Source organism: Melanotaenia boesemani, chromosome 11, assembly GCF_017639745.1.
Source record: "Melanotaenia boesemani isolate fMelBoe1 chromosome 11, fMelBoe1.pri, whole genome shotgun sequence".
Lineage (NCBI taxonomy): Eukaryota > Metazoa > Chordata > Actinopteri > Atheriniformes > Melanotaeniidae > Melanotaenia > Melanotaenia boesemani.
The window spans coordinates 23,737,705-23,750,057 of record NC_055692.1 but is presented as its reverse complement, the minus strand read 5'-3'; the positions used below and the strand labels follow the sequence as shown (position 1 = coordinate 23,750,057).

The 12,353-nt window shown below is 38.3% G+C and overlaps 2 protein-coding genes across 2 annotated transcripts; one reads left to right on the top strand and one right to left on the bottom strand.

Moving 5' to 3' along the window:
- Positions 1 to 675: 675 nt before the first annotated feature.
- nkx6.3 (NK6 homeobox 3) lies at positions 676 to 4,851 on the bottom strand. Its single transcript, XM_041999933.1, has 4 exons — positions 4,700 to 4,851; positions 2,543 to 3,865; positions 1,892 to 2,061; positions 676 to 1,518 (listed from the first exon to the last, which is right to left on the bottom strand). The coding sequence occupies exons 2-4, from the start codon at positions 2,955 to 2,957 to the stop codon at positions 1,288 to 1,290; spliced, it is 816 nt and encodes a 271-aa protein (XP_041855867.1). The 5' UTR covers positions 2,958 to 3,865; positions 4,700 to 4,851; the 3' UTR covers positions 676 to 1,287.
- Positions 4,852 to 5,808: 957 nt separating this feature from the next.
- LOC121649182 (E3 ubiquitin-protein ligase NEURL3) lies at positions 5,809 to 9,393 on the top strand. The gene is made up of 4 exons (XM_041999814.1): positions 5,809 to 5,980; positions 7,807 to 8,316; positions 8,436 to 8,600; positions 8,734 to 9,393. Exons 1-4 carry the CDS (start codon positions 5,956 to 5,958, stop codon positions 8,907 to 8,909), a joined length of 876 nt encoding a protein of 291 aa, XP_041855748.1. The 5' UTR covers positions 5,809 to 5,955; the 3' UTR covers positions 8,910 to 9,393.
- The last annotated feature ends 2,960 nt before the right edge of the window (positions 9,394 to 12,353 follow it).

Here is a 12,353-nt window from a genome sequence, read left to right as displayed (position 1 = left end):
TTTAGTCAGACTGAAAATCTAAAGGCTGCTGAATTTGTGATTGATTCTCACTTTCATTACTGGTTCAGTCAAGAGTTGATTTAATGGTTTGACTTTGATAGAGCCACACTTTTAGAAGCATTTCTGGATGACAGCAGAAAGAAACTCAGTTGGAATTAATTCACATTTACTGGCTAAACTGGCAATAAATGTCATGCACAAGAACAACTACAATCCAAAGTATGATATTGTTTTAAATGAACGTAATACCTTGCAAGTCTTTCTCCACAGGATACCTCTGTCTTTTCTTTGGCAGCCTTGTCTGGCTCGATGTCAGCTGAGTGAACCGTGCAGAGGCCAAACTCGCTGAGCCTAAATGGTAAATGTTTTTTGATGGTATTGATTTTATATCGGAGCAGATTGCAGGGATCATTGTGTTCAATTAGGCCACCCCACATCAGTAAATCACACAAGATTTGACCTATAACCTTCTCCCCAGCCTTTGTGCCAATTTTCTCACTGTTTAATTTTAACTGTCACTTAAGTACAGACGTAACTCAAACTACTGCAGCCAAATGATGTTTGTGTAAGTCTGACTTGTCAATTATAAGCAGACAGAGCCCCCAGGTCTGATAAATAACTGACAGTAATTTATTGTACACATTTTCATGGTGCAACCAAATATTTTTACAGAGTAGTCTATGACAAGAGTAGACAGTGAAAAACAAAGCTATAGACATGTTATAACCAACCTCAAGTCAAACAGCAGATCACAGTTCATATTTACACAGTAATATGCAGGTGACGCACAAGAGGAGATCCTAAAACTCAGTTTTGTTTCTGCCTTTGAAACAAATTGCAGACTTTGAATTCCTGTCAGTGTCAGTATCTTTAGCGTGGAGTTATGTGGAATATAAAACATGTTTTTCTTTATGTCATCCTACCCATACTGAGCCACTTTTCAATTTTATTTAAATTGAAAATCCAAATAATCCCTGACTTTTTTTAATTTTATTTTAAAATGCAAAGAGAGCAGAAAGACTTATTTTTTTCTCTTCTATCACCAACAGCATCATGCGGATTCCTCCTCATTTTGTACAAAATTATGTGCAGGGTGTAATTCCACGTGTCTGTATGTAAACCATAAATTTGTCCTTTTGTTGCACTTCTGGATGACTTCTTCCTCACATGTGCGACTGATTTACTGATTAAACTTGTTTTGTTTAAAACTATTTATATTTATCACAGCATGCAGGTCTGCCGAGCAGCATGTGTAGATGTGTCCTTGATTTCAATCTGTGTGAATTGTTAAACGGGGTGCGGCCCGAGGCGCAGGACCGAGAAAGCCCTGCGGTGCTTCCGCAGCAGCAGGCGGATCTTATCGTCGTCAGAGTCGGGGTCCAGGGGTTTGTTGTACTCCTCGTCCTCCACCTCATTCTCCGAGGCCTCCCCGCTTTGCCCCGCGTGGCTTGCCTGCGTGGAGCTCGGCTCTGACGCGCTCTTCTTCCTCCACTTGGTGCGCCGGTTCTGAAACCAAACCTGACACACACGCGCACAGAGCCGGGTTTTACGAGCCTGTCTGTGTGAGTCGCGGTGAATAGAGATGGGTTCATTGTTGCAGACATTATAGAAAAGGTAACATCACTCATGACTCCTGCATGAGAGTGAAAAGATGTTTGTGACCTACTTTTGATTTTCACAACTTCTCTTTTAGAATGACACATTCCCGCCCTTGTAAATAGTCCCATACAGTTACTGTAGCACGTTTAAAAATAACATTATACTAATAATTACCTGTTTAAATTATGGGATTATTCAAACATAAATAAATGACACAAAATGCAAAATTTAACTAATAGACCCAAACTAGCATCCTTCTTCTAATTTAACTGAATTGTGCCAGTAATCTCACCTTAACTTGTGATTCTGTCATCCCCAGAGAATAAGCCAGTCTTGCTCTTTCTGGGCCGGCCAAGTACTTGGTCTGCTCAAATGTTTTCTCCAGAGCAAATATCTGATGTCCACTAAATGTTGGTCTGGTGTGTTTCTTCCTGCTGGGCATTTCCCCAAGAGGACCACTGCCTGTAGATGTCAAAGCAGTAAATAATGCAGACATGAATGTTTATATCTGAGACCATTGGTTGGTTTAATTTAATGTGTGTATGACAAGATTGGATTTAAACAAAACTACTGCATCTTACACTAATTTGACTGAATGTTGAGCAAGATGACATTTTTTTATAAATCCCTGACATATGTTACAAAAAATTTCCCGTTAATAACATTTGATTGAATTTTTAAAATGCAAACAAAACTATTCACATCAGTCTAATGTTTTTTTTTCTTTTAAAGATTAAATTTATGCAACTTTAAGTTAAAAAATGTTTTAATAAAACAGATATCACATAAATAATATATACACAATTAAAAATAAATAGAATTTTCTGGTCAAATAAAATATCTATTCAACTCCCTGTACATGATGTCTCTATCTGTGAATCTTTTGTTGAGTCCTGATAGTTGTGCTGTGTTGATGAGCAGGATGCAGAGAACTGAGACTCACTGTTGGTGCACTGCTGCCTTCCTCCTCTCCAGTCGCAGCTGCTCTCTGCCCAGCAGCTCACACCGCGACCCTTCATCGGGCACTCTGCCCCCGGCTTGGAGAAGCCACCCAGTGAGGCGTTGTAGTCTCGATTGTAGTACATGGAGGTGCTGGTTACAGAGGGGCCAAATCCCCCCATGGTGGAATATCCAGAAAGCAGGGTAGTAGTGCCCGTGGAGCCCATCCCAACCATGGAGCGGCTCAGAATGTCACTGATACCGTGAGGCGTCCCCGGCTGCAGCTGGCTGTTAAGGCCTGGGTTGAGCTTGTAGAAAGAGTTGGGCACTGAGTACTGGCACACTGGTGCCTTGAGGTCTGAGGGGAATTGGTTCAGGCTGTTGTTGAACAGGAAAGACCCTTGGATGTTTGGATCCATGGGAGGTATTTTACATGTGCCTCCAAGTATCAGCAACTCATCCAATAAGATCCAAATGGGAGAAGACCTCAGACAGCCAAAAAGGAAAATCTGTCAACCACAACAATATCTAAATTTGGGACCACACCCTCCGCACAAATATAAGTCTGAACCCCAGAGTCCCTGAAGTCTGCCAAAGTTGCTATCACATGCGCCATGCAGCACTTATCCGCAGCAGTTTGTTTTTATAGCTCCATGTCTGAAGTGTCGGTCGAGCCCTCTGGACACTGATTTTGATGTTCTCCTACAGACACATGCCTCCTGCAGACTCAGTCCTCAGAAATAATAAATAAGCAGCATCTGGAAATGGAGTGGCACCTTGATAAAGATAGGCCACATTAGAATGCAGCCTGGGATTGGTCTGGGTCTCACAGCTGTAATGCCTTTCTATTGGCTTCTCGATGAGAGCCAAGCCTTTTATTGGACAGAAGCAGATTAATAGTTTTTTGAACAGGTGGAGTGGGAACAAGTAGATTTTTTGATGGCCTGCCATGTTTGACCAAGTGTGTTGCTGCTGGAGGACAGAGAAGATGAGGATGGGGTTTTTTCCAAGCTGCTTTTCCCAGGCTAAATAAGTAAATATATAAAATATACAATATATATAAAGTAAGAAAAACAAAAACTTACAAGCCATTACTAATTATCCCATGAATATGGTTTGAATCAAGCTTTATTGTATCTGATAATGACAATAATCAACATGACAGTTTGTAGAAACAATTTTGAATTTTGATTTTTCTGTCCAAAACAGCCTGTTCTAGTCATCCTCAGTCTTGGTAGGCCCATGGTCCAACTCAGTCTCTTTTTTCTCTCTTTTCATTTTCTTTCTGACATGCAAGTTGGTGCCTGGATCCATCTCCAGCAGACAGCTGATTCAGACAATGCACACAACAGGCCGATTATCATCAAGTTGAACTAACAATTGAGAAAACAGTTAAGATTAGACACATTGAGGAACTTGTCCTCTCCAGGAAAATTTATCCTAATTCCGAGTGACATGATGCACTTTCTGTTATTTTTGATATTTGGCAATCACTCTGCGGGTTTCACTTTCTTGTCTTTAATCTTTGACTGACTATTTCTTAGGAAAGTCATTCAGTTTCTTTTAAAAGTCAAGCTTATTAGATGTTTTCTGATTGTTTTGAGTCAGACTTTTGCAAAAGACAAAACATGAAAGCAGCTATCTGTTGAAACGAAGCCTAGTTGGTGCTAAATCATTTACACGGGTAAAAACAAAAACTGTCAGGCTTTAATTAGTGCTTTTGAGGAGACCGTCCACTCAAAAGCAAGGCTTTAAATGATGTATGTCTTACAGTGACTCATAATACAATCCAAGTTTCCAAGAATCCAAGAGTCATGTCTATCATCTCATTTAGCTCACAATATTTACAGATCCTCACCTTAATAATATAAAGCAACATCTCTTAATCTATGAGTATGAATGTAAAGCCAAAAATAAAATAAAATAAAATAACTACTCAGAAAAGTTTCTCTCTCCTATTTGAGACGTAAATCATTGTAAAATCCCTCTTATTAACTGCACTGGCTGGGAAAATAACTGATCCAATCAGGCAAACCCTGAACACAGCAAACTGAGTAACTGTCTTTGATCATTTTACTCATTTACAGCATTGTACTTCCCAGACTTTATCTCAAACACACTTCAGATTCTTGATGTGTTGCAACAGCAAAGTTTTCCTCACCCATTATGTAGCTGCCGTCTCTTTTCCAGTAAATCGTGTGGTGACGTTTGGCTTAACTTCAGGTTCTTTCCAATTTCAAACGTTAAGTGTAATTAAATAAATCACTATTCATAAATAGGCGTAGCTATTAACTTTCCCCACTAACATTTTGTATATCCACTATTTAAAAAAAAGTGGATAAATTAATAGGATTTGTGACTTGTATAACAAGAGTAAAGTACAGTATCACACACTACAGGATGTAGTTTATCTTACAGTCAGCTGTAATTCTGTACATGTTTAAACATGGAAAACTACCAGCTGGTATATTTGAATTGTGGCTGGCTAATATCTACCAAGCAAGGTGGAAGGATTTTTAGGATAAGTCATGTGAATGTGGCTCACATTGTAGCAGACGACAAGCAAGTAAATTTCCAAAAGTGATAATCTCATTCAGGATTTCCTGTCAAAGCCTCACTCTACCACATGATCTGCAACTAAACCAATGAGGTTGAAAGGAATCTAAACATGTGTTCTGAGGAGGGCAACATATCTCTATCAACTACTAACCACGAAGGGGATTTCAGTTCAGCAGAACTGAATGTTTCATCACACAACTATGTGTGAAGTTTCTTTGAATTAACTGTCAGTTAAGAAACGATATCTAGATGTTTGATGGGATTTTCTATGATGTGTTTCTACAAGCCATATCATTTGTCTGATTTGAAACCTGTATTACTAACTGATGCCCCACTGCACTGCATTTAATGAAGAGCTGATTGTGGTCAAACCTACAAGATGTGAAAATCAAAACAAACATCTCAGCTGAAGAATAAAGAAATATCTCAGAAAAGCACAAACACAAGAGCTTTGTGGGTCAATCTAAATTTCAAACTAGTGACAAAGAATGAAAGTGAAACGGATCTGAATGGGGACAAGAGTCACACAGTATCCCAGCTTTACTTTGACTTTTTGTTTATTATTCTGTTTTTCAGAGAAATGACATTAGACAAACAGGAATGCAAACCCCAAATTAAATAAAGTTGGCAAATATCCACCATTTTGTTGACTTCAGGTGAAATTCCAAAGTCTACTTTCTTTCTCCTCCTGCCCCACAGTCCCACCCATTTTGCTTTGTCAGTGATGTTTGTGTTTTCTGAACCACACGTGCAGTCTTAAAGTCAAACAACACGCCTGCTTCATCATAACTCAAGCTGAAACAGACGTGAGCACAACTTCTCTCAGGACGATAGAAGATTTCTGACTCCTCCTTCAAGATGATAAAAGACAGCGAGAACTCTGGTGAGACATTTTACTTTTGGTCTTTATGAGGATTTTAGAAGTAGGTTAAAATATTGCTTTAAACAACTGTGTGATAGTGTGTGAGTTAAAAATTGTCAGGATGATTTTAATCAAATACAAAATGTTAAATGTTTCTATGAAAGAGCTAAAATGTGCATATTTTTATAAAAATATGTCTGAATTTCAAGCTCAAACAAAACTTATAATTCTAAAACAGATGTGTTAGTGTAGAATAAAAAAAAATACTGTAATCTTAAAAAAGAGATTAGATTCCTGCTTGATGGAGACAAAAAGCTGGAGAAATGACACACATTGCTGCCTTGTAAACCAGTGACAAGCGGATGAGGAAGACTTCAAACGAATTGCAGGATTTACTACTACTACTACCATAAAATGCTGACAATGCAGATAAGATGAAAGCTAGAAACTGTATTTATAGCAGGAAATACGCATCTTGCTACTTACACGTTAAAGGGAAACCTAATGAGGGAACCTGTGTGAGTCACACCTGGATGTCACAAAAGACTGCAATTCCTCTCAATGTGAATAGATGATGAAGATGAAGATGAACTGGTCTGCAGGAGGCAGATTTGACTTTTTTTTTTTCATGTATGATATTAGTTTTGCACATCTACAGTGACTAGAATCACCATGCCAGGATTTAGGCACCCCAAATTCACTAAAGTGTCAGGAGGTGTAACTTGTCCACAGTCACATTTTAAATCCCCCTCAAACATTATCCTCAGAAACAGTGTGCTCCATAGGTACTCTGACAACCTGAGGAATTATCTAACTGATGGCTATAAAGCAAAAGAAACTTGTAAAATGATAAGAAATTATTTCTAAGTAGCTGTTTCCTCTGCTCATAATATAATTAAGGAATGGTAGTAAACAGGAGCAGAAGTAAAAAGAATCATACCTCATTTATTTGGAGAGAAAATTTCAGGTTGATTTAGCATCATCTTCATACTAGATTCAAGAAAAGGACACATTTCGAGTTCTTTGTCACTGGTGTTACTTGGACTTCTTTCCATCAATGAAATGGGGAATAGTTTGTTGGTAGAAGGCAGAACAGATCCAAGCAGATCAAACATCTTACCATCTGCTGTCACAGTTCACTGAGATCCAGTGAAAATACCAGCGGAAATCAATTAAAAAGAAGTAAAATGGTCATCTCGCTACATACATGACAGAAATGTGATATCACTAACTTTATGATTTCTGGAAAGCTTGAGCTTTCTTTGCTTTTCACAGCTACAAAAGGCTTAAGCAATGTTTTTATGCTTCATGTACATTTCCACAGATCAGTGCTCATTAAAAAAAAAAAAAAAAATTAAGTGATAGGATGCCAAACCCTCCCATGTTGTTTACAAGTGAAACTATATAGAGTTATTTCCCCATCTTTAATCAAAAGCGTAATTGTTTGATTTGAGAGCAAGATTTCTAGTTTTTACTTTCAAATAAACTGATCTCGTTTCTGAAGGAGCTGTCTGTCAAACATCCACCAGCCAATAGAATACTAGATAAATGCTGACTGAGCAAAATGTCACCGCCTACTTCAGGGTGCGCTTTTTTTTATACCCTCTATAAAACTACAGGGGGTTGCAAGTTTCATATTTACTCCTGTACAATATGATGTGTTGTTATCCAAATAAAACCTGCTATCAGTCTGATTACTGTGATCATGCCTATAATAAACTAGCTTTCTAAGAGAATGTTGACATTTTTATGAAAATGTTATCTTTACAAATCTGACTTTTAAGAATTTTCCTTTCAAAGACATACCTTGCTCAGCAAGAATTAAATCTGTTTTTGCTTTCCTGCAGCTCTTGAACCAGCAAAGCCACACCGATGCAACCTGCTCTGCCTCGGTCCTCTGACCTTCCATTCCCAGGCTGTGGGAACCCAAACCCACCTGAGCCAGGGGGGTCGACATGCTGAGAGAAACAAGAACACGTTCAAGAATGGCCTGGTATTTAGCAGCCGTCCAGTGAAGATCCAGGAAAGGATTCGTGTGAGAGTGCAGAAGGGTGCCTTTAACTGGCAAGGAGCTTTGCGTGTGGGCTTCACCAACGTGTCACCTTCAGCCAGATCTTTACCTCTGCCCAGCTTAGCTATCCCTGACCTCACCAGCAGCCCCGGCCACTGGGCCGCTCCTGTGCATGAGTCCTGCTGTCTCCCAGGTTCAGAGCTGGAGTTCTGGGTTTCTGCAGGTAGCAGTTTATACTGTGCAATCAACAACAGGCAGCACAAGCTTCTATCAGGAGTGGACCTCAGCAAACCCCTTTGGGCCATGATAGATGTCTATGGGCAGACTTGTGCCATTTCCCTCATCCGTAAGTTCATAACGGTTTGTTTGATTTACAGCTCGTTTTTCTTGTTCCTTGTTAGCAGAACATTTCACATGTGCCAACATTGAGAACAAATATCTAACTACTGAAAATAACTGTTGCAGACTCAGAGAAAAGGGGGCTGTTTGGCATTAGGAGATCTTGTCCTGCACCTGAGGGTCTTGCTACAACTGAAGATGACAAACACCAGAGTTTAAAACTTGATGAATCAAGACTCAGTAGAAACAGTGATGACTGCATATCCTTCCTAAGCATGGAACTCCCACCAGGTATGAAAAGTCCCCTTCTGGCAACATGATCTCATTTCACTTGCACATAATTGCAGAAAGAAAAGGATGATGCAATCAGCTGAAACTGTCAGTCTGTCAGTGTTTTATTAGTGATTCTTCTCTTTCATCACAGAGATAAGATGCGTGGTGTGCATGGTGAAGGAGGCTAGAGTCAAACTGCCATGTGGCCACCAGTGTTTGTGTAATAACTGCAGCGTCAGAGTCATGCAGGAGTTTAACAGCTGCCCACTGTGTCGCCAGGTGATCCGCTCTCTATCAGTGCACAGTAGCCTTTTGGAGGTAGTTTGAGCTCCAAAACCTCAAAGAGGAAGCATCAAATGCAAACTACTGACTGACTGTAACAGAGAAAACACTGTGAATGGAACATATTAAATGTATTCCTGCAGGTTTCTGAGGTAAGATCAGGAAACCTTTACTCAGTTTGTAAATATTGTACATTGTGTGTAAGAAAAGTATACTGAGGTGTACATGTTGAACTACTGAACTTGAAGTTTTTTTTTTAGGTTTGAAGAAAAATTAAGAAAAATGTGTAAAACTTGAACTTTGACGCTGTCTCTTTCTTAAAACAAGATTTGTTTATGTCTTAGAATGATATCATGTATGTAAATAGTATTAAAAGAATAAGAATAAAATTACATTGTTTTAACTGTACAGAATAATTAAATTCTTTGTAATGTAACCATAAAATCAGCTGATTATTTATTTTAAATGAATTTGCCTGAAAATAATGTTATTTTACTGAATGTAAATTGTGACCAGAAAAATAAACTACATGACATCTATTTTAAAAAGAAATGTCTCCTTTGTTTGTATTTTAACTGAATGCTTTGCAAGGATTCTTGTAACATTATGGCTATTAGCCGATGAGACTTGTTTCCTGACTAAGCCCATCTGATTCAAGACTGTTTGTTCAACATAGCTCTAAGGTGGAAATTATTGCAGCCTTCCAGATAAGGGCAGATTGTTCAACAGAATTTAAACAGAAACGTGTTGCAAAGACAATGAGCATGTGGCGGAAATGGTGACACTAACAGTCAGAGAGATGTTTACTCTACAGACACACAACTGATAACTAAACTTGCAAACCATTTCTCAGGTGGTGTTAGCAAAAAAGACAGAAGTACTAGATAATAACTTTTCCATCTAACACGTGATTTCTGTCCTGCTTTCTCTTTAGATGTGAAAGTTCAATAATCAGTTTCATTATGATTAGTTTACTATTTTAGTTTTTGACAGCTAGTGTATGAATTCCCTTTTATCATCAACAAAGTAAACAATTTGCAAAGCTGGACCTGTCCATGGTGTGCTGATGCTAGATGGGATGGGATCCAGCCCCCTGTGACCTTGAACAGTATAAAACAGAAAGATAAAGCAGGAATGGTGATAGCTAGTTCAACTGCATGTAGGTGCAGGTTGTCTGGATATTGACCCTGTAACTTGTAAGTGATGCTGTTTGCTCCATGTCATAATCTGCCCAGCATATCTTCTGATGGTCTTTCAAATGTGAAAGTTAATCAGCTAGTTTCGTTATGATTTCTTTACAGTGTTAGTTTTTAACAGCTAGTGTATAAAATCACTGTTATCATCCAAGTAAACGATTAACAAAGCTGGTGTAAATGAAGCAAAATGCTGCTCAAAGCTCAAATGCTAATGCTGCATGAAGTTAACTCCATCAGTAGCCAAAGGCTTTAACAGTAACAGTGCTTTTTTTCTTTTTAGTCCAAATTTTAAAAAAGCTTAATGTGTAATAGAAGACCAGCGGGCTGCTGATTTGCAACATGCAGGTTAACTTTCCACTTAACATGTGCAGCATTGTTGCTACGAAATCTATTTATGGTGTGATAGATATCTGTAAGCAGGCGTGTTTGTTTAGCTGGATAGTTTGGAGGAAGTTCATGACTTTTTTTTTTCTTTTATATTTAAATATTTTTTTTTTATTTTAATGTTATTTATTTAATTTCTTTCTTTACGTTTTAGCTTTTACATTTACATTTTGAATTTCATGGAATCGGTTGTTTTTGTGTTGGCCCTGTAACTCATGCTGTCTTTTGCCCCCATGTCATCAATTCTGATGTTTTTTCAAACATGAAAGTTCAGCAGTCAGCTAGATAAATCATTATTTGTTCACAGTTTTAGCTTTTAACACCTAAAATCACTGCTGTCCATGCTGCAAAGAGATTATTAAATCTTAGTTGGCTGCTGATGTGTGAAACGTGAGCTGACTTCTTGTTTGTTGTTTTTCTAAATTCTTCAGTCAGAAAGCACAGAGTCTTCACTGTTTTTTTAGTTAGTTTTTTTTTTTTTTTTTTTTTTTTGATAGCTATCAACATGTTTCCATAGAACCAGCAGTTGCTAAAATTACACTTGAATGGGTAGGGATTGGACTGGGTAGTTCAACTGGTTGAGCTGGTGCTGGCTGTCAGAAAGGATCTGCCACATCCTTGTACAGGCGCTGGTTTCTTGTGGCCCTCTGCAGGTTAAAGTACCTATTATATTGCTTTCTTTTTGTTAACATAAGTGACTATACTTGTGATGCCAGGTACTTATAATCAAAAAGCCAGATGATCTTGATTTTTTTTTTTTTTGTATTTTTTTAAGCTTTGGCATCAGGATACAAACAAATCATTCCTATTATAAGTAAATGTCAAAAGACTGGAAAATATCTTTCTTAGTTACCACATTCCATTTCTGCTTGTTTGTTTGTTAGTGTGCTTTGAAATCATTACTTCAGTTTGGTGATGAGTTGTGAGCTCTGGCGACATCTGTCTGTGTCTAAAATAAAATGCAGCAGTTTTCTGTGTGGCCACTGAGAGTCAGTGTAGTACTATTTATCATGAATACCAATTCATAAAACAAACTCTAAAAGACAAAGAAGAATACATACTTTTGCTAAATATCTTTCAATCATTGCGTTGCAATTTTTAATTAAATTTTTTTAGGGAATGCTTTCTAATTTTACAAATACTGACAAAAGAAAAAAAAAGTGTAGTCTGTCTTCACTGTCCAAGATAAATTTTAGGTTTGCTGTGGAGGTGCTGGGCAGCATGGTTTTCTCCTGACGTGTGAGCAAACTTCAAGAACAGACACGAGTGTGACCTTTGTGTTCTGATCACACAAGCTACCTGTTAAACATTTATCTTGGATGGCAGAGCTGAGCTGCTGCTGATCTCAGGGTTAAGGAATCTGCCAGATGTCTGTTTCACATAACAAGCAAACGTGGGAGTGGGAACCAATAGATAAACTACTCAGGAGCTTAACAGAGCCTTCACACTTGCACACAAATACAGTTAATCTATATGTAGACTCCAAAAGGAGACATGCAGCACTACCTTGGGCTGTGCTTCCTTGCTTTTATTTTCCAGAGAGGGTAAGTGGAGTAGAGAATGGAAATACTGATACTTTCAACTGTTTGCTTGTGTGTTTGAAAACGTCTCTATGCTAAAATTTTAAGATAAGAGTGTTCCTTGTGAGATTGAGCAAGTCATCTGATCTTGTAGACGACTATCAAAACGTCTTTTGTGCTTGATACAAATATGAAACACTATCTAAAGAGCTGAGACAATGAACAGAGTGGGTTATTATAATATGTATGCCACTCAGGCCTATTTATCGAGATGGCTATGTAAATTGTCTCCTCCTCAGTTGCAAATAGAACACTGGAGGGTGGTTCTACCGAGCCTGTGGCTGTATGGGAATCGCTATTATTTCCAGCTGTGGATGGAAACTATTACT